This window comes from Rhamphochromis longiceps, linkage group LG5 (assembly GCF_057381845.1).
Source record: "Rhamphochromis longiceps isolate RC_006_pf linkage group LG5, R_longiceps_female_GT1.1, whole genome shotgun sequence".
Classification (NCBI taxonomy): domain Eukaryota; kingdom Metazoa; phylum Chordata; class Actinopteri; order Cichliformes; family Cichlidae; genus Rhamphochromis; species Rhamphochromis longiceps.
The window spans coordinates 19669359-19691700 of record NC_140561.1 but is presented as its reverse complement, the minus strand read 5'-3'; the positions used below and the strand labels follow the sequence as shown (position 1 = coordinate 19691700).

The window sequence follows — 22342 nt, the reverse complement described above, 5'->3', positions numbered from 1 at the left end:
GGTCGCATGTGAGTTGCTTAGGTCAAATGGCAGGCACATGAAAGACAATCGAGTCACATGGATTGAAGTGCGGATAAAAAAGGGAAACAGTGCAACAGTTTTCCTTTCCGCTTATTGTTGTTTCACAATTATATCCAACAACAGATCAAACCTAGACTAGACATGACTTCCAGTAATTTGCCATCTTCCTCAAGATATTCTCCTATCTCAGGGTAGTCAGGGGAAGAGGAATGTAAAATATATCTCAACCTTAAGTTAAACACACATGCATACAACTAATGTCTTTAAACCATCTCAGAGGAGGGTGTCAGTCCTTCTTCCAACATCTAAACACTATTTATAGATTAATGGAAGACTCTGATGTTGCCTGATAGGGTTACCTTCCTGGAGGGCATCTGTAGTGCAGTTTTCATCAGTACCTCCATGACACACTGTTGCAGACAGGAACTCGCCGGCCAAACTACCTCCACTTTCTAGAAAAGAAGGGAGGCAATGTTTTCTAGTCCTTTTTTAATGTGGAGCTAACAATCTATAATTAGTCTACTTGGAAAACTGATAAATAATTGCAGTCTCTCCTCACTCATAGTTGTGTTGGGGATATGGTCCACCTCCAGGATGAAGTCATCCTTGAAAAATATGTAACCCACGATGGAGAACAAGTAGACCAAAATGAGGGCGAGCACAGCGGTCAGCACGATGGAGCGTCCATTACGAGTCACACTCTTGATCACATTCAGCAAGGTCTCCTCTCTGTATACCAGGTCAAACAGCTACGGAAACAAAGCACACATTACAGAAGAACAAACGACTAAATCAGAATACACCATGAGGTTTCTTGGCTTCCTTGCATGATTTGGCATTTTCTGTCTGCCGCAAAATATTAGATGTTCGTGTAAGATTGTGCTATTTTTTGAGCTGCTTGGACCCACGTGAAAGGAGAACATCGAGAAACACTTGGATACTCAGACCGATGCGCTAAAAAGCAGACCTGAGGCACTGGGGAATAGCAGTCAACAGTCCAACGACAACATTGTTAAAACACCAAAAAAGGAAATTTCTAGGAGGATATGGCCCTGAAGGCATCACGGCTGCAGTTTAATGAGAAAAACAAAAATAGGTGGGGTTTGTGGGTTGCTATAGTGATTAACTCCCTTTTAGTCATAGTTAAGTTTCAATCAGACTGTATTAATCTCTTCTCAGGACGGATGTGTATTTAAAAAGCGAATTCATTTGTGTGATTGTCTTACCAAAAGACTGTAGAAAAAAACATGGCCAAACACCCCCAAACAGCAGATGATGAGGTAGATGAGGTGGTAGAGGAACTCAAAGTCCATCACCATGGCTTTGTAGCCTCGTGTGAAGGTTCCTCGATTGCCAACAAAACTTATCAGGAAGATTATCTTATTACAAACCTGAAAGATAAAGACAAGCTGCCTTTAATAGCAACAATAGTGAGTAATGGATCAGCATTTTAATATTCAATTTAAGAAACAAAACAAAACAACAACAGCCTTCACTGAAGACAAGCTCTGAAAGCCCTGACAACAGTATGACTCTGGTGCCTTTTAAGCTAAACAAAGTCACAAAGTGTTTACCCCGGTGTGTGACCTGTAACTTAATTTTTTTGAACATCATCCAAACAAGAAACTCTGTTTCTTGAATCGGGTTAAAGGATTAACAGAAACCCGGTTAATGCAGCCCGAGTGGATACCTGCTTGAGAAAGTTGGCGACTCGAGCAGACACATCTGTTTAACCAAATTTCTCTACGGGGTTTTTAAAAGAGCACATTTGGCTGATAAAGAGTTCAGATAGGCGTAGTATCAATGCAACGATAGTGGAGAGTGATGAAAAGAAAGGTCATACACTCCGCAGCCTTTTGACCCAGATAATGAAAATCTATAGCCTGACTAAGAACGAAACTAACACTAAATACCAATTAATTAAGTTTCACAGTAAAAATATGATATTTATTTGAATATTTCCACCTTTCCATTTCCAATCTTTAAAAAAAAAAAAAAAAAAAAAGGTTAAAATATGTCAAATACATAGCCAGAAGACATTTGACCTGCTGTGCATAAACTAGATTTCAGTTTACCGGAGCTACTGCAGTCCGTGGTAACTTGTTCTCTGATTTCTTGCCCTAACCTAGTTTCTCCCAATAACCTGCTTTTGTGTGTACATGTAAACACAGCCTGCACAGGGAGAGATGACTGCACGCTTGAGTCTTTATTTTGCATTGTGTGTGTGTGTGTAAAAGTATATAAGAGCACATCTAGAAAATCTCTGGCGGGTGAAGGGGCGGTGTAACCCTCTTTGAGATCCAGTGACGCACTTAACACCACAAAGTACAGCCAAACACAGCCAGCCTACAAGGCTGGGGGCAACACTACAGCCAGACGCGGCACTGGCATGCCAAGTGGGCTCAAGTGTGAGTGAGAGATGAAAGGAGAAGTGGAACTGGTGTGGCAAAGGTTTCTGAGTATGTGAAAGTAGTGGTATGGGTGAAATAGTAAACCCAAAATTTAAAAAAAAACGTCTGTCATGTAGGTAGTTTAGACTTAAAATGCCCTGTCAGTCTAAATTTGAAAAGCATCAAGTTTCTAACGCTTATCCAGGCTCACTGTGGGGCTGGAGCCCATCCCAGCTGGCACAGGGCAAGAGGTGGGGTACACTCTGGACAGTTTGCCCACTTGTCACATCATTTATTATTATTATTATTATTATTATTATTATGGATCAGTTAGCTTATGAAACTATTTCTGAGAGCCCAGTTTGACATCTACTTCAAACTGCTTGGAGGTTCAAATGACCAATCCAAAAGCCCTAAAATATTTAGTTTATTGAGTTATTCTTTATATTACTTTATATTTTTTAGATTAGAGAATTGCTGAAAATAAGAAAATGTTTATCTTGTTAGCTTGAAAGATTGAACCAAGGATTCAGTTATAATCTGCCTATTATAGCGATTTCTAATTCTTTTGCATTAGCTAATACTCACTTTTACAAAACTTTCTTTCATTGTATTCAGCTGGATACACAAATGCACAAATGGATGTTTGGCACTGGTGGTGGTGATTTGGGTTAAATGACCCTCCCTGTGAGCTCACTTACATTGAAAGCACCCAGAAGGAAGAGCGTGGGCTCCAGGCCCACAGAGAAGATGAGACGAAGGATTGTGACAGTGACCAAGGCACCGATGCCCAGTGGTTGTGGCATGATGATAACAATGATCAGCGCTGCCAAGACTCCCATCCACAAAAGGGCAGATAAATGGGGATCCAGGGTACCTGCAGGTAATAAATAACACATGAAGACAATTAAATGTGCAAAGCACAAACAAGCTATAGGTAAATGCACAAACCAGCCAACTCGTTATACAGTAACTGTGACACATGTGAAATATGAAAGGACATGTTGAGAGGATACATGTACAGTCTGGAACTTTTCAGTATCATCCAACTTTGTTTTTTTTTTTATGAGATCCGCTATCTTCTTCCTACTTTGGAGACTTTGAACTGAAAGAGAGCCAATTACATAACACTTAAAGTGTATGACACAGTTTCTTGCGTTAGCGTGCGCACCTGATGTTCCTCCTGATCCTGTGGTAAATCCAGGATTAGTGTCCTAGTCAGGGGTTTCATGTGACAGTGTGTCACTCAAGCTAAACCCATGTTTCAGGAGCCTAAAAACAAGGCCATATCTAACCTGCTGCCTCTTTAAGCAATGTCTTTTCTAAAACGTGTGTATTATTGTAAGAACTCCGTGAACTCTATTCACAGATCGACCTCAGGGAGCGGATACATGAGGAAAATAAATGGGGTAGAATTTAATAGATTGAAAAAGATGAAAAAGTGCAGCAGTGGGTGACAAAATAGAGGGGGGAATATTACAATGAAGGCACCACTCTTTACCTTCCCTCTCACTCTTTGTTTCCTCCCACCTTGCCTTCCCCTATTCCCTTCTCTCCTTCCCTGTCTCTCCTTTTTTCCTCTCCCTCCCCAGTCCCTGTTGAGATCACATGACAGGTGCCACTTGCATAACACTGTTCTCTAAAAATACCTCAGCTGAAAGATTCATGAGGGATGAGCGGGGAGGAACGCACCGCTCGAGTGATGTCGCAGACTGAAAGAGGGGCGTTTACGTGCACTCACAAGCTTTGCATGCGCTGCACACCTAAGGTTAATGTGCAGGCAAATGATTGTGTGCAAACAGCTAGAAAGTCTGCAGTCGAAAAGCTGGAAAAGCGTGCGCTGTTTGATTGTGATTATGTATCATGGGTGTGTGACGCTAGCCACAGCTATTCACCAAAAGCCAGTCACTCATGCATGCAGGCACAACACACTGACCTAGATTTCCTGCTCTTATAACCCTCATTCTAAAGCCTCAAGCAAAGGAGGGCGTTGAGCCAGGAGAGCAATGTATGCAAAGGCATAGGCCGAAAGCCATAAAAGTGACTGTTTAACCCTCTCCAAGCAGGCGTTGCAGATTTGCAACAGTTAAAAACTAACAACCTGATTACCCCACATACATATTTTTTTACTCAGAAGTACCACTGCAGGACTTGGTTGTGCATTAGCAACAAAAAGTTTAATTTGAGCCTGAGAGGGTTAAGCCAAAGGTATGCTGGAGTCTCGCACACAGGTCAAGTGGTTCAGTAAGACCTTGTTGGTGACGTTATGAGAAACCGCACCAGATTTTAGTTTTCATTTCAAAATGCAGTATTTTTTGTCATCACACATAATTCACAAACCCATCAGAAAAGCTGTTAAGGCAAAATGAAGTGCTGATTGCTAAAGCAAGGCAAACTTCTTTCCTGGAAATGGGTTCATTGTTTGATTTTTATTTTTATATAAAAATGTTTGATTTTTATATATATATATATATATATATATATATATATATATATATATACACACATACATATATATACATACACACACACACACACACACACACACACGGCTTGTGCTACCTAAGACAATGCAGGCTCAGTTTACAGTAAATTAAAGTGCACCACTCCTCTGTTTATTACGGTTTCCATAGAACTACAAGGTAAATATGAGCTGAAGCTTTAAGGGCATGGTGTTACTGCGGGTGTGTCTCAAACACAGATTACCAGGTGATTAGAAGTCAGCATGTAAGAACACCGTGGCAGAATGAGATCAGTGGGTCAGTGGCCACGTCCAGCAGAGTCACCCAGCTCTTTAAAGTGTACCTCTCTGGGTGTGTAGCATGCTGTACATTACAGATTCTTTCTTTTTGGTGTCGTTTTTAAAACTTGATTCTTAAGTCATTGTTGCCTCACAACATTGTTATCGTTTTTAGAAAACTTCTACACAGCTGTCTATATTTGCATTTCTCAACCCATTGTGAGTTATAGAATGTTATAGATGTGCTTTGAAGCAGGAAGAAAACATGTCAGTGAGCCCCTGTCCTTCCGGTTTTTTCCCCCTGAGTACATAACCTTTGTCTGACCCTTGTTTCGAAAGAAATCTGATTGCAACATCATGGCGCTAGATACAAATCGTCTCAAGCAAAACAGCATCGAAACAATATCTACATTCAAAGAAAAAAAGAAAATCTCTATACTGTCTGTGAGCATGTCACATGCATGAATGACTGATAGGCAGCCTCATCGGAACACCTGACAGAAAACGTCAAATGAAATGTGTCAAAGTTTTAGTCTAAAACGATTGATTAACTGGAAATGTTGCAGAAATGCTTGCGCCTATTTTAGCAACAGGATGTGCGCGCAGTCACAGTTCATACTCGGGTGCCACCTCACTGACCTCCATGTACCCCTTCGAGGGGGTAGAAGAAGCAGACCAGGAGATTCATGAGCACAGCCAGCTTGAAGGAGATGCCACTCCACACCGACATGTTTCTTGAGCACCAGTACAGCACCGGCTGGGCTAAAGAGAAGAAGAAAGACAAAACAGATTCTATTTTTAAAATCTGCTCCAAAAGCCAAAAGTGAAGTTGGCGGGTTGCCTATGTTGAAATACCAATTCAGCAGTTTGAATTCAAATAACCTAAAAGTAAATTCTTTTATTTGAGAAGCTTTGAATATTTAAAACTTATGCAGAATAAATGAAACTTTTTGAAATATAAGGGACCAGCAGGTTCAGCTGATTTCAGTATTTGGTTTATGCATCAACAAGCTGCAAGTTTGAAAAGAAGAACTGAGGAAGTTCGGCTTCAGTGTCTTTGATATGTAAATATGAAGTAAGCGTAGCTGTCAAAAACAAAATGAATGGTTTAAAAGTTCAAGATGCAAAACATGTCACCTCGACCTTTTAACACAACATTTTGCCTACTCAGGTTTAATTGGAAAAGAAAGAAAAAAAAACAAAAACAGATGCAGGGACTTTTCTGTGTCCATCCCCTCCTTTACGTGAAAGACAAAATAAGGGTTTGTGTGGGTATGAGGTATGTGAATTAGAAGTGTGAATGAGTGTGGGTGTGGGTCTGCGTGTGTATGTTTGTGTGCATGCGTAAGCACGCTCTCACTTGTGATTCATAAGGTTACTGTATAAATGTTTCATGGCTCAAAGAATGTGGAAAACCCCTGTCCGCTTTTAGACAGTGGAAACATGCACATGCATAACATGAGCGCACACAGGATGACATATTTAGCCCTGCCATCAAGGTGCTGATGCACATCCTTTCATCCATTTTCCAAACACTCTTATCCTGTTCGGGCTCGCAGGGATTGAGCTCTATCCTGCATTAAGGAGGGAGGTCACCACCAGTCTATCACTTAAATACACATAAAAAAAAAAACACATTTATAACTACGGCTAAGTTGGAGTTTCCCCTTTCACATGACCTGCATGTTTGTGGAAAAAAAGAAAGTAAAACACCCAACAGAGCATGCAAATTACACACAGAAATTTTCAGCTATCCATGAAGCACAGTATTCCCAGAAAAAAAAAAATGCACGGAAGTTGTACTTGCCATTAGGAAACAACAGGGGCATGTTGCCACATGTTTCAGTACCTGTTTTAGTACACAGACTCTCACCTTCTCCACCTGTAGTTACTCTCCGTGAAAACAGACTGTTGTTCGCGCGCACACACACACACACACACACACACACACACACACACACACACACACACACACAGAAGACAAACTCACCTCTGAGTTTCTTCTGCCAGTTCATCTCATTAAAGAGGTCCTCTGCTCGAAGGAAGAAGTCATTGATCTTGCTGCCTTGCTCATCTCTCTCTGTGGTGTAGTACACCCGGAGCTTTGACTCTGAAGTTAGGAACTCACAGATGTTGGGTACAGGGAAAACTATCTCCTCCATGGTGCGGTCTTGACGCACAATCTGCAGAGAGACACACAGTCACCTCCGAGGGAAGCCCACAATTTGTGACGTAATGTACAGAAAACATGTTCCGATTCACATTCTGTGACAGGGGTTTTGCATTATGACCTCTATCTGAGCAGTGTGATTGGCATAGAACTCCAAGGCCTCATCCCCCTCTCCACTAGACACTCCTGGCTTTAACATCAAGGACAGCTCTTTATTATGACGTGCCAACTGTATAAAGGACACACAGGTAGCAAGTGAGTTGGTTACAAGGGACAACAAAAGGAAAATGCATGTTTCTAAGATACAGCATATACAGATTCTGCAAAAAGAGATAAATAAGACACCTGGTGAGCTAAGATATAGATGTTGTGTCCAACATTTCGGGGTGAAGCAGCATCATGTTCCTCTTCTTCTCCGTTATCCTCCTCCTCCTTTGAGTTTTCAAACTCAACCTCCCCCTGCAGATAGGCTTTCTTTATCACTTCCACCTGCAGACACCCACATACATATATATATATATATATACACACATACACGTATATATATATATATACACATACACGTATATATATATATATACACATACACATATATATATATATACACATACACATATATATAATATATATAATAAATAATACAATTCTCATCGTGTTGGTCTTCAGAAACTTATTCAAGATGACATCCCTTCTCCTTCACTATTTCAACACTTTCCCTGGATTCTGTTTGTGTGTGTGTGTGTGTGTGTGTGTGTGTGTGTGTGTGTGTGTGTGTGTGTGTGTGTGTGTATATATATATATAACACACCCTAGTATTTTTACAAGGTAACATCAAATTGTTGTTATGTACTAACAAAAACAAGGTTATAGCTGAGTAGATTTTGCATTTGATGTAGAAATAGCAGCTCAGGACTCAATGACAAGATGGACAACAACAGGTTCTCACCAGCTCTTTAGGCCTCATATTGTACAAGATCCTCTCAGCATTCTCACTGTCATGACGGCTTTCCATGATGGCGAGCAGCAGCTTAGATGCATTGTTCTGAGAGTCAGAATTGGAAAAGATAAGAACTACAGTTTCTTCATCCAAGTAAAGCAGGCGGAAAACCTGGTGCTCTAGGAAAATAGACTGCTGCTATTTTTCTTGGCAGGTATGCAGAAAAGCTAGCTCAGACGGGTGAATTTCCTGCTCTTTCACGTCAAGCCTATTGGTGTTACTGCTGTGAAAGGAAGCTACAGCGTTTTTCCCCTCATTTTTTAAACTCTAGTCTTAAAGTAAAAGTGAGATCTGGCTCAACTTACCTTGAGCTCTAAAACCAGGTCCATCCGCTTCTTCCCAAGTGGGTTAATGTCATTAAGAATCAGGGCAATAATGATATCAATGCCATTGGACTCATGAGTGGCAATGCAATTCTGGGGGAGAAAGGAATAACTGTAATAAAAAAAATAGTGGTGAAGGAGTTATAACTTCCTTCACCGCTCAGTGTCTTTTGTACCTGATTTTCATGGCAAGGGCCTTGGCAGTACTCTGTTAGACTCTCCAGTGTTTGGTTGATGAGAGCAACATTCTTCTCATTGATGTAGAGTCCGAGCAGACCGAGACCGCCTGTGGTGCTACCACAGATACAGTCTAGAAACTGAAGCGTCTCACACACAAGGTTGTAGTTGTTTTTGTTGTTTTGGCAACGAAGGAAGTTCTAGGAAAAAAACAGTGAAGGTTTCACGCAGTTAACCAGCATGTAAACAACATCAAATTCAAGAGTGAAACGTCCAAGGAACAGCTCGTGCATGCTAGTGGACGTCTGTTTTTGCACAACAACATGGAATATATTAACAAGCAGGTAAGCAAATATCTATACATGAAAATACAATTATTCTATCAAAATAATAGTCTTTTTAGAAACCTGCATATGAGTAAACAGTTGATAAAATCTCATTTTGTACATCTTGGAGGATCTTGGGGGAGGGAAGTACAATTAGTGGTACTGTTTAAGTCTCTAAACAAGCTTTGACGCAAAGAGCTACCAAGAACCAACATCCTCTGCAGACACATCAGTAGAAACTAAAACTGATTAAACAGAGCCTGAATCCTCAAGACTCAAGAGCTTAGTAACAGAAAATCTCTGCTTTACAAGCTCAGTGGAAAACAAATACATGTGAGGCTCTCTGAATAGAAGAAACTTGAAGCCCTGATATCGCTGCAAATAAAGATACTTTACAAAGACACACAAAGCTATTGGCATTGGTAATAAAAACCATTGGAAATTGTGTCTGGACTCTAAAGGCTTCAGTTTAATATTAAAAGGAAGTAAAACTGGACTCATTCTAAAGTAAATCTGTAAAACTAAATTTGCGACGCTCAGTCTGACCCACCTGTAGGTCACGGTTGTGATTCTCACAAAGTAGCTGGAGAAAGCGAAGGATAGGCTGCATGATAACAATCACAAAACTCATCTCTCCTTCATCCTGGTTCTTGTCCCCCGTGCTGGGCTGACCATCTGCTGAGGTGAAGTGGTCCTCGGGGTCAGCTTCTCGCCGATAAGAGTTAAAGGCTTTCTTTGTGGCAGACGAGGCCTCTAATAGCTGCTCTTTCACGTCTTCTGTCATCACCACAGCTGGGTCTTTTGCTATATAGAGACATAGAACTCGTACTATAAACTGAGTCACAACTAAAAGAACCTTCAAATATTTTTTTTCCTATTTTAAATTTAGAAATAAACATGAAATCAGCAGTTTTCAAACTGGGCGTTGTTTAGTGTTAACAACCCTACAGGTGACCTCTGACCTTTTTTGCGAACAGGGGGCTCTTTGTCCTGGCTGTCATCGTCTCTTTTCCTGTTTCCCAGGTCGCTTGTATTTACTGTCACCGTGGCTTTGATCTCGAGCTGGGCTGACTTCATGCGGTCATAAAAGACACGGAAGAACTTTTCTGATTTTTTGTCTTCTGTCAGACGGCAAAAGAATGAGCGCTGGAGACACAGAGAAAGAAGAGCAAACTGGAATTATTCCAAAACCACAGTACATGCTGTGTCACTGTAAAATGGAAACGAACATTCAGTGGTGTCAGATTCTTTGCTGAATGTGTTGACGCTCACCTGCAATATGAAAAACCGGAATAAGAGCAGTTGATCAACAGAAAAGCAATCTGCTACTATGCTGATAAGATTATCATATATGGTGGGGAAATAATTATTTGATCGCCCGCTGAATTTGTAAGTTTGCTCACATACAAAGAAATGAACAGTTGTTATGGTAGTTGTTATGGTAGTTTTAATGGAGTTAGAATATCAACCAAAAATCCAGAAAAAACACATTTGAGCCCAATGCAAAACATGACTTAGCAGTTGGTGGAGAAACCCTTGTTGGCAAGCACAACGCTAAGATGATTGTTTTAGTTGGTCACCAGGTTTGCACACCTTTGGCCCACTCCTCTTTACAGAAACTCTCTAAACATGGCAGGTCCAGTTAATGCTAAAGCAACAGCACTTTCTCCCAACTTATTGCTGATGGTCTTGTAGCCCATTCTAGCTTTGCTCAGATCAGTCTTGCCCCTGACATCCTCTGAAAGCTCTTTGGACACGCCCATGATGGTTGAGAGGTTGAAATGGAAGAAAGTGATTCTCTGGACAGGTGTGTTTTACACACATATGGAGTTGAGATCAGGAGCATCTGTAATTGATTGGCTGTAATCTGTGGGAGTCGGAATTCTGGCTTGGTAATCGGGGATGAAATACTTACTTCGATCAATGACATGCAAATATATTTGTAACTTCTATGTATGTGTATGTGGTTTTCTTGATTTTTGGTTGATGTTTCATCTCTCTTTATTAAAACGACCATAAAAAAAAATTCAGCAGTGGATCAAAGAGTTTTTTCCCCTCATTGTATATAGCATGGAGGTTATACCACGGGAAAATTTAATATCTTTTGGTGTATGTGATCTTTAAACAAAACAAGCTAATAAAAAAAATTGTAGAAAATTTAAGAGATAAAATAGAAAGAAAGAAAACAAATAAATGGTCAAACTTTTTCTTAACAAATTAGCACACTGTCTCGGCTTACAGTAAAAAACAAACAACAAATCGTTACTTTATATCAGAAAACTCTTCTTTATAGGAAAACAAATCTTTATTCAAAAAAATATTAGAAACTCTAATGAAGCAGGTCTAATTTTACAGTGATGTGAGGATTTAATCGCTGCAGCTATGGCTGTGGAATGAGGTCACACAGAATTAGGACACTTCCATGCCCGATGTATACACTGTGTCCCAACCCACAGGTCTGTTGTTTTGATTATGTAAGAGATGTTAGCAGCACAGTCTATGGAATGGCTTCGACGAGCCAAAGCAGTTTTGCCACACTAAAAGGGTGAAAAAAATTACATGAAAGGGAGAAGCCTGGCCTACTTACACAGATACAGAAATGGAGATGGTGGGAAGTTGTGAGAAAAAAAAAAAAGCTTGAGGCAAAAGATAGATACCAAGAAGTGGGAAAAAGGGGCAAAAAGAAGGGGAAAGAACCTATGATCGAGAGAGGGGAAACAAGAGCGAGTGATAGGGAGGGAGAAAATCTTATCAGATGTGGTATCTAGGCCAGCTCTCAAAGTTTGTTACATAACCATATGGTCTTTTCAGGTTAGATGTAGAACTGGGCTAGTTAAGAAAACAAATACAGTAAATGATAGTCACATGGAAAATGTTAAGCAAAAATAGACAAAGCAAGCTTTGTTTCTGCTCCTCCAAGGACATTGTTTTAAATGTGTTTGTACTGCGGCGGTTACATGCGATGCAATTTAATTTTTAATAGGCTCGCTGTGCTAAATTTTTCATTCAAAAGTAAAAATAGTGACAAACCAATTAAGGAGCCAAAGTGAGAATTTATCTGGCTTATTAATGACTCAATGAAGGGATACGCCGGTTTTACAGCCTAGTTTCCTTTAAAGAAACAATGACATAACTGTGTGACTGTGCCCCAAAGCAGATTCTCGAGCCTCGTGCCCCACCCTGGCCCTCCACCACTGAGCAGCAGCACTCCTGCACGTACACACTCTGCCAACTTAGGAACACGGAGACAGCAGCATGGGGAGGGGAGACCTACCAACCAAGGCCATCGTGCAATAAACAAGTTGATGACAAAGTGAGGAGTACAGAGACGGGCATTAGCTACAACACTGGCAGCCCACTCGCTGCTCACACATCACAGCATGCCTGAGGAGGGAAGGGTTGAGGGGACAGTAATGGTCATACCTGTCCGTCTTTTTTTGTTCATATAACTGCCCTCCATCAGCCGGCTAAAGCGTGGGCCTGCAGGGCGGGTGGGGGAGGAAGGCAGGGTGCAAAGGGTGAGGCATGAGGAGCGGTGGTAGGTTAACACACAGTGATTAAACCAGAGCAAACACAGGAGAGCACTCACCAGCACTCTCTCACCCCTACCATTACATAACTCAAACAGACACACACACACACACACACACACACACGCTCGTACAGTACCAGCACACACAGGCTGGAAAGCACATACGCTAATACGCCTACTGACTTTTACACTCACAAAAGTGGGTCAGCTGTCTCTGCCATAGGCACATGCCAGTTCAGAGAGGACACACCCACATATCACACATGCTCTGCAATACAGTATTCTCTCTCAGCTTTGTCCTTATGTAATCATCAATCATTTTCATAGCCTGTCATTCAAGTAAAATATCCTATGAGATACTATGTTTAGTCATTTACATTCAGGCCTAGCAAGACTAGCACCAGTGCTGAGCTACAGTATTTGATAAGGTGAATCAAGTTAAACTGAGTTATTGCCATTCGCTGCGATAGCGACAGTGGAGGTGAATGTACTGGGCATGCCAGAGCGTTCTTTTCTTTTTCCCAGCATCATTTCTTTTTCACCTGAGAGCTAACTGAGTATTTGTTTTGTTTTTTTTAAACACCAGTTCTTAGGAACTGAACCAAATTGAGTGACTCACTGAAACAAGGACGTGCGCACAAGTAAGGGACACCACAGTAAAGAAAAACACCACAGCAAAGCTTTCCTCTTCTGATTTCTTCAGAAAACGTATGTGACAACAATCAGAAGTGAAAACCTGTACTTTCATATCTAACCACGTTGTTACATTGTGTAGCATTTGGACGACAGTCCTCACACATTGGTTTACGAAATCTGTGCTGCTGTATCAAGACACCATCTGTGTTTTGATGGCGCTTGAAAAGCAGGAGGAAGACTGGCATAATGGAGAGATGACGTTACGGATGAAGTAACACATGGTGGTCAAGGCAAGGAGAGAACACGGTGATAGTAACGAAGGAGGATAGATGAGAGGGACGAAGATGTCATGGGCCCCTGCAGTGTTGGGTAAACACAGAGCCTGTCTGTATCTATGGAGGCAAACCCTAAGTGGAAAGAGACAGAGAAGAGCAGGACGGGGTGGGGGCGGACAACACTGAAAAACAAGGTCATAGCGCTTTCCCTTCTCTCCTTCCGTTCCGCCACTTGGCATCAACAAAGGGATGTTATGTAACAGCTATTTATACTCGCGCTCCCTTTTCCTTTCACCCTCCCTCTCATGTCAGGCAGCGCCACATGTAAACCAAATGGAACTGCTGCTGCTCCTCTCTACTCTACGCTCTTTCGAGACCTTTTCCCCGTTCCTCAGTTTCTTCCTTCTTCCTTTAAATTCGCCACCTCTGCATTCACATTTTTTCCTTTTTTTAGACTGACTACTCTGGTTTAGCACACCTGCACATCAAGGGCTTTGGAGGGAAACGGAGCAGCACACCATGCAGTTAGAAGCCAGATGGCTGACGAGTAAAATGTTAAAAGTTGTCATGTAACAACAGAATTTACAGCTGTCTGAGATCTCTCATAGCTGTAGCAAAAAAAAAGAAAAGAAAAAAGAAAGATAAAAAGCCGCTATGTGACTGAAATATAGGAGCAAAGGAGTGCAAGAGCCTGAATGTAAAATATAACCTCTAGTGGATCCGTGCATTGGCCTTGCATGACAGCAAACAGCATGCATGTGTAAGTGACTTAACTGAGCATGCAGCTGGGTTATTCTGTGTGGTTTATTTCTGTGCACTATGTAGGCCATGAGTAAATAGTTAACGGTGTTACGTGAGTACAAGACACCCAAGATCCAACAGGTGCTCAGCTCAGCACGACAGTCACACAACCCCACTTATATTTCCCATGGCGTGCTTTCTTGAAGAGACGAGAGAGAACAAAAGAAACGCCTGATCTCAAATTCAAGCTTTAAGCTGTCAGTCACAATCATCATTGTTGTATTTATAGAGATGAAACGAGGCTTTTATCTCAGGCTTCCTTTATAAGCCATCCAGTAACTAAAAGAACATAAATATTTGCACTGTATGGTGCAGTTCTAGCACTGCAGGATAGCTTTCCCTGCAAATAAATCTCCCTTTCCAGAACAAACTTAAGAATGCGAGGGTAAGAGGAGCTCCAGTTTCTCCTCAGTCCGCTCTGTGTTTCCTCATCCCTCCGCCCTCTCTCCCCACTGCCCCAGTTCCGGAGGCCCAGCGTGACCCAGTTTGGGCCAGCAAGAGAACGCAAGGGAGCGAGGCTGGAATGTTTTGAAGGCTGAGACATTCCTCATTGTTCATTCACACAGACCTTATGTAACACAGACGGATCACGTGACGTGGCTCTGCAGCAGCCGTGGGAAGCCAATGCATTATCTCTGAAACAGTGGCTTCCTCTAATCTGATTATGCAAGCTCCTTGCTTACACAACGTAGACGGACACACAAACAGAAAAATGGGGATCCACTGACAGAACAACAGACATAGGAAGAATGGACGGTGGGGGAAACAGAGCAGCTCGGGCTGAACCCGAAAGGAGGAGAGTTTATTTAAACTACCCAATACACACCTAAGAATTTCTAAAATGAAAAAACAGAAACACATGAACATTTTTGATCCAAAGTCTACTTTAGGTCTACTATTGACATTATTAGCAGCTGGTCTGGTCTCCCAGCTAAGTTATATAGGGCTAGACGTGAGGGGGAGGTGCCGCAGTAATGTACATGTGCAGCTATGGTGGCACACTGACCCACTTACTGAAGATTGTCTAGTGATGAAAAATTCCCTCAATTACACAGTGTTCTTTACACTGATCGTATTGGAGCAGATCATATTTAAAGTGTATAATTTTTTAAAGTGAGATGCAGATTTATACACAAATCAGTTGTTTCGCAGTAGACAACAGACACAAGTCCATATTCTTAAGGTTGAAATGTTTGGTTAACTGACCTGGATGGTGGTGTTTCCACCCTCCAGCAGCGCAATAGCTAAGAGGATGCTTTCTTGGAAGACTCGGTCGCTCGTGGTGTTCATGATGAGGTCAATAACCAGGTCAGAGGCTCCTTCTTTGTCCAGATGACACTGTACCTCTGCCAGGCTCATTTCCCCACGACTCAGGCCCCCATGTCCCCCTAATCCACCTAAAGACCGAGATGAGGCAATGGGACAATTCAGAACAGGCTATATCAGACATGTGGCGTTAATTTTTCATTCTAATCTGGTTTATTTTGGAAAATTTCCTGCAAATACATGGGAACTACAACTATAACCATTTAACAGCTTATTAAATCATCTGGAGATAATAACAGAGAAACACTACTTTGCTCTTAGTAAAGCAAATTATAGTTCAATTAAAACATATAGTGAGATTAAGTATTTGGACTTTTTTTCATCTTTACACCAGTACAGTGCGCTTTAAATCAAACAATTAATATGCAAGTGAGTTGCAGTGTTGAAGTATTATTTAAGTAGTATTTGTTCAGTAATTGCAGTCTTGTGTGAATTTAAATAAATTTTCAGTTTTGGTTTTTAATACTTTAATGGAAATCAAAGGAAGTCAATGACTTCAGTTGCTGCTTGTTTTGGGGGTTTTCTGCCTTCAGTAAGTGAAGAGACGCTCTGTTAGGTGGACATCAGGTGACTGACTTGGCCACTGAAGAACATCTTATTTCTTTGCCTAAAACACTGGTGAACTTACTGTACTTGCAGCCATAGACACTCATTCTCTGACGCTGCCCACACAATATTTGAGAGATCATGTGGTGTGCTTCATGAACAAACAGTGCAATTTTACATGTGTTCTGGCCTTCCTGTTCTTAAGTGTAACCAGTAGTTTGCAACTTACTGTATTGCCATTCACGAAAAAGACTCCTGATTGTGGATTTTGACAACCTGCCTGTGTGTAAGGACGTTCACTCAGCATGCAGCTCTGTGAGAGTATTCCTCATGTAGCTAGTGGTTGTGCAGATGTTTTTTCTTAACCAAGCAATAATTCTGCAGTCATTGGTTTTCTTTGTCTTCAGTGGTCCTTTAAATCTTTCGGTGTTGCATATTGGTGATTTGGTCATCACAAAATGATTTCCTCTCTCTTTGATGGGTTTATTTAGCTTTTTTTAACCTAACAATGGCTTCATTTGCATCAATGTGTCTTTGGACTTCACACCAAAGACACTACCAAATTCAATTTCAAGACTTGGAATCAACTCTGCTTTTATACGGAGCCATGTTCCCTCATTATGGAATAATGAGGGAGCATGCCTCAACCTGGCCACGAATCTGTTTGTGAGTCAACTGTCAAATTACTTTTGACAGTTGAAAATGGAGGACTATATAATTTCTATTAAGTTGATGCCATATTTTGGTTAAATCCCTTTAAGGTGAAAGTCTTCACTTCCATCACATAACCTGTGGTTGTTTACAGAGACAAAGCTCTAAAAATGTGCTGTTTTCCAAATATTCATGGACCCAACAGTATACATACACAGTTAAAATTAAATAAGAAAAATGTGCTCAAAACTTTTTGTTGCTTTAATAATGCTGTGAGTCATCAGAAAGTGTGACCACCACTGTCAAATCAGAGGTTTTAGCAGTTTGCTAGTCTGGCATATACAGGTGTGTGTAAACACAATGGCACAATCTTCCCAGTCGTGGATATTCCAAATTCATGCCAAGGTCATACAGTGCAAAAGGCAGAGAAATTGCAAAAATCCCAAGAGCTACATCGCAGACTCTGCAGACCTCAGTTAATATGTTAAGTGTTAAAGTTCACGACAGTATAAGCAGAAAAAGACTGAAGAAAGATCCTTTTTTTTGAAGAAGAAAAGATGCCGGGAAAAACCCTCTTTTATTTAAAAATAACAAGGCAGCATGGTTTAGGTTTACATCTGAGCAAGCCATAACTTCTTTAATAATGGCCTTTGGACAGATAATGATGCCATTCCACTTTGGCAATAATGCCAAAGTGGAGATGTCTGGTAATAATGCGAAGTGTCAAATTTGGAGAAAACCAAACACAGCATGTCAGCACAATCAACCACACAAACACTAACTATCAGCATGGTGGTGGAGGGGTGATGATTTGGGCTTGTTTTGTAGATAGAGGACCCGGGCACGTTGCAGTCACTAAGTCAGTCAAATACAAGGCCATCGCTTAGACACCTAAAGCTTGGCTGAAACTAGGTCATGCAACAGGACATTGACCCCAAAGCACAGCAATCAAAGTCCAGACCTCAACCAGAGTGAAATGCTGTGATGTGATCTTGACAGAGCTGTGCAAAAACAAGCACCCATGAATCTCAATGAACTGAGTTATTGCTGAAGTTATTGCTGCTAAAGGTGGTAAAAGTTACTGAATCATGGGGTGTACTTAGTTTTTCACTGCAAAATGTACAAACTTTTTTCTTTGTTAAAGAGTCCAAAAAGATGAACTTAAACAGGTCCCGAACATGCCGTGCTATCAATCCTTTACTAACCACCTGTGCAGTGCAACTGTCCAGTGGTGTGATTCATTGTACAAGCCTTTGCCTGTACATCCCCCCTTGAGGCCCAAGCTTCAGGCTACATATGGAATCTCAGTGTGGCTCTTGTTTCTGCAACAGGTGCAAAGTCTGTTTTCACAGGAAGTAGCAGCTTGTCACCTAGCAACAGTAAAAAGTGGATCATGGAGGGGATGGGTTTACTTCCTGCTGACTGGAAGTTTGCCAAAATGTTGGCACAAAAGGGAAAGATGGAGACCTGGGTACAACTTTAATCATCTCTGTTCTTGACTCCTGTTGAAAGAGCTTTTGTACAAACATCTGAGCTACTTATCACAAGGCTTAGTGAATCAGTGATGTCCTTTAAATCACTTGTCAAAACAGTTGTTTTTTTTGTGGTTTTTACTGTTATTGCCTTTTTTAAAATCTTAATTGCATTTATTTTCTGTTGATATTTTGTGTCCTCTTTTGTCTATCATTATTATCATCATTATTATTATTATTATTATTATTATTCAGTAGCATTCTTGCCACAGCAGATACAAAGTGTTCAGATTATTAGGTTAACAGACTCACAGCACATTGTACTGACACCAGCACAGTGTCCGTGTGTCCCCCGAATCTATATTATGATAAAATGTCTTACATCAAACATGGCAAAAATCAACCAATCGCTCAAAAAACAGAAGAAAATACACACATTGCTTTAGTATTTTGACTGCAGATAATAAAAAAGTAGCAATGTTATCAGGTAGTGATAAGAATATTTTGCTCTGCATGCTCAAAGGACAGTTCACAGCCTGACTCAGGAGCTGATAACCAGCTCAGGGCCAGACAGATAAAGCCCCATCCTTATATAACAACCCAAAAAGAGGTTTGCCACACTACAACTTCAGAGGCAGGGAAAAAAAACGCAAAAGGTTCATCTAGACTTTGATCTTAAATAATAGTAGTTGTAGTCATGTTTGGCAGCACAATCCCCCTCCTCTTCAGCAGCATGCGTTTGGTAAATGCTTCACACAGACACCAGGTCTATTAGAGATACTGAAAGATGGGTTTCCTTGGCCTTTCATGCAGGAAGAAAACACCACTGAAAAGAATGAACAACAAACTTCCGTGCTGGTTGTTAGAGATGAGTAACAATCGTCGTTGCGTCCCACCTGATTGGCTTTTGCCCGGTCCAACCTGACCGAGGGGGCCATTGCTAAATGACGTCAGGCTGTCCCTCCGCCCACCACTCCTATGGAAGTTGCCATAGTAACGATTCACCAGAATCTGTCTCAGCACCTCGCCCTGCAAGAGAAGACAGAGAAGGACGTAATGATGTGATGTCTGTGGCGGGAGAGAGAGAAATAAAGAACAGCTTGTGTAACGGGACAACGTGCATCATTAATGATGCATTGTACATTTCTTTTCTCTGTGAAGACTGCAAGAAAACGCAGCCTCAGAGTAATACAGACTAAAGACAAGTTAAATAAAGAGTAAATTAAATCTCTAATAAAAGAAAAATTCCTAAAATTCCGTGCTGGACAAACTTTTAGGTATAGGATAAACTTTCTGATATTTACCGCCTACATTACAATATTGTTATGGGTTTCATCGCAGCAGTGACTCTGTGTAGTGACAATGTGAGGTCCTGATTTTCACTTAGACAGACCTGGGGCCAGCCCTCCCACACTGTGACTCATCCTCTGTCGAGCAGTCAGCAGCACGACTTTGGCGTTGTCATGGAAACCGCAGCCCATAGCTACCTGACAGACCTCCCATGGGATAAAGTGAAGGAAATGAAAGAGAAGGGTTTTTTTTGTGTTTGTGTGCAATTATGTGCAAATCATCAACTGTGGGTGGTCCTTGATAGACGACGGAGGAGTTATGTAAGCTCCGCTGCCATAGTTATGCTCCAGAGGTCAGGATTACTTTATGTAGGAGGTGCGGGGAACACTATTCTCATTGTTCATTGGTTGGAGGTTAATCAATGGTATGCATCGTGCTTAACGGCAAAGCACAATCAGATGGAGTCAGAAAATTATTCCCTGATCTCTAGAGTCGTGAGGCATGAGCCAAACCCTTATGGCATTTTGAACAGGAGGTTATCTAAACTGTCAATACAAAGCAACTCTATAACAAAGTCTTGCCACTCGCCACTATTAAGCAGCAGGCACAAACTTTTTGAAGCATTATCTAAATCAATATTAAATTTCGATGGTTATTGGGAAATGAAAAAGATCCAAATTTTGCGCTAAAATAAGTTTCATCCATCTTCGTCCCCCTGTAAGTTTTACCTCTACTATTTTTTACTTCAACATTTTTGCTGTTGAAAAATTCTTCCAAAAAGTAAAACAGGAGTTTCTCTGTGACATTCAAAAACATTCAATAACTCTAGGATATGAAAGGCCTTTGGAGGTAATAAAACCTTCACTGCTTATTTGGTAATAACTACATGCAAGATGCCAGGAGTTAGGATACACATATTTAATGATTGGATGAATGGTCAGTGATTAAACCTGTGTGAAAAATGTTTTCCTCTAGGAGATTAGTCCTATATATTGATGAACCCATCAGTGGCGGCCTCTAAAAATACTGATTAGACACAGACATGCCTGAGGCTCTGTAAAGTCTCTGCTTTGTCATAAACACCATTAGAGAGAGAATGCAGAGGAAAAACATGTTTTCCTTCATCAGTTACACAATCACCATGACTGATCACTTGGCTGTTGCTTAAAACACTAAAAGAAGAGTTCTCATAAACCTAGAAGGCAAAAAGAATCAGGTCACAAAGTGGGAATTTTTCATTCTATATGCATGACTGCTTTACATGTAAATCTCAGTATGAATCTGTCTAGTGTTGGGGTTTTCAGTTAGGTTGCCATGCTCTTAAAAAGTACCTACCCTCTTTTGGTCCTCCACCAACTTCTCAGGCTGGTTGTTATCCAGCTGCTGCGTGCAGTGAGTAGTGTGCGCATAGTGGTTGAACAAATACAAACACAGGGTTAGTATTCATGCAGCACAGAGAAGGCAATTGTCAGGTTAATTACCACATCTTGTACCTATTCAGCTGTTTCAAGTGGCCATGCAAAGGTCTGCGCGGTGTGACTTGCTATGCTTTTACTGGTAGGTCAGAAACCGAGGAAACATTATGGCTACGTTTAGGAGAGCTGTGATAGGAGATGTGTACTGCGGTGACTGTGTTGAAATTCTCCAGTGGATGTTTTGTTCATTTTCTGAATTCCCTGCAGAAACAAAACTGTAACCTTTTTCACACATTGGGCTCAGAGATTAAAGGTTTAAAGGTGTTTAGACACTTACGCATGAAGTTAAACAAAACCACTGAATCAATGAACCATGACGTTCTGTTCAAATACACGCCCGGCTTTGAAAAACATGCTAGGTTAATGCTGCCTATATCAGCCTAGAACGCTATTGAAAAATAGGTGCTTAATCTCAATTTTAATAAAGGTTATCATTCTAAACTTTATCAGTCTTGTTTTTTTTTTTTTGTTTTTTTTTTTTATCTTCCTTGAGGATGATGCCCTCCAAGTCTTTACTGCTTCACTTAAACTCTTGCTTTTGGTATTTCATATGCAGTCTTTGGGTAGTGAAACACATGCCCAGTAGGATTGAGATCAGATAAAAGACTCAGCCAATCGCCAAAATGATGAAATCTTGTCCAGTGACCTTTTGCTTATTTGGCCAAATCTGAGTCTGCAGGATGTTTCTGTCTACCTCTCTGTTGGCATATTGCTTTTTTCAGCAAAAAAACCCCAAACAAAAAACAAATAAATACCAGTGGACAGGTTTTATTTAGAGCCACAATAGCTTAAACTTTACATTCATTTAACCGTAACCAGACCTGTTTTGTGAGGGAAGCATCATGTAGTGAATCCTTTGCAGATTATTGTCATGTCTTCTCTTCAGTTTTGACCACAAAACATCAACGCCTACATCCAGAGAATCAGTCATAACGTGCATTTTTCAGCAGAATTGCGCTTCTTGCATACCTGCTTGTTTGCTATTTCCTTTCTTTTTCTACTTTGTTTTTCTATTCACAGCTAGTTTCTTCTGAATTGATGCAACACAGCTATTATTGAGAATTCTGACCAAGTTTGTTCATTTTTAAATCTTCAGTTGTATGTGCTCTTCATACAAACAGCCTGCTCTATTTGAGTTTAAATGCCAGATCTTAACTCTTAGTCAAAAAGTTTTGATGCATGATCAAGGATCCA

General features: G+C 40.9%; 1 protein-coding gene across 4 annotated transcripts in view; it reads right to left on the bottom strand.

The window, feature by feature from the left end:
- LOC146669809 (inositol 1,4,5-trisphosphate-gated calcium channel ITPR1) overlaps positions 1-22342 on the bottom strand; it is a 74993-nt gene that overhangs the window by 9489 nt on the left and 43162 nt on the right. For 3 of the 4 annotated variants that reach the window (XM_085406420.1, XM_085406421.1, XM_085406423.1), the window contains 16 exons: positions 21009-21056; positions 19280-19412; positions 15595-15785; positions 10107-10290; positions 9695-9948; positions 8818-9018; positions 8624-8734; positions 8268-8363; positions 7667-7810; positions 7443-7550; positions 7142-7334; positions 5791-5913; positions 3113-3288; positions 1248-1412; positions 581-770; positions 381-473 (listed from right to left, as the gene is read on the bottom strand). In XM_085406420.1, the coding sequence (XP_085262546.1) occupies positions 381-473; positions 581-770; positions 1248-1412; positions 3113-3288; positions 5791-5913; positions 7142-7334; positions 7443-7550; positions 7667-7810; positions 8268-8363; positions 8624-8734; positions 8818-9018; positions 9695-9948; positions 10107-10290; positions 15595-15785; positions 19280-19412; positions 21009-21056 (2410 nt within the window). The remainder of the gene's footprint in view (positions 1-380; positions 474-580; positions 771-1247; positions 1413-3112; positions 3289-5790; positions 5914-7141; positions 7335-7442; positions 7551-7666; positions 7811-8267; positions 8364-8623; positions 8735-8817; positions 9019-9694; positions 9949-10106; positions 10291-15594; positions 15786-19279; positions 19413-21008; positions 21057-22342) is intronic. The other variant, XM_085406424.1, reaches the window with a different exon arrangement.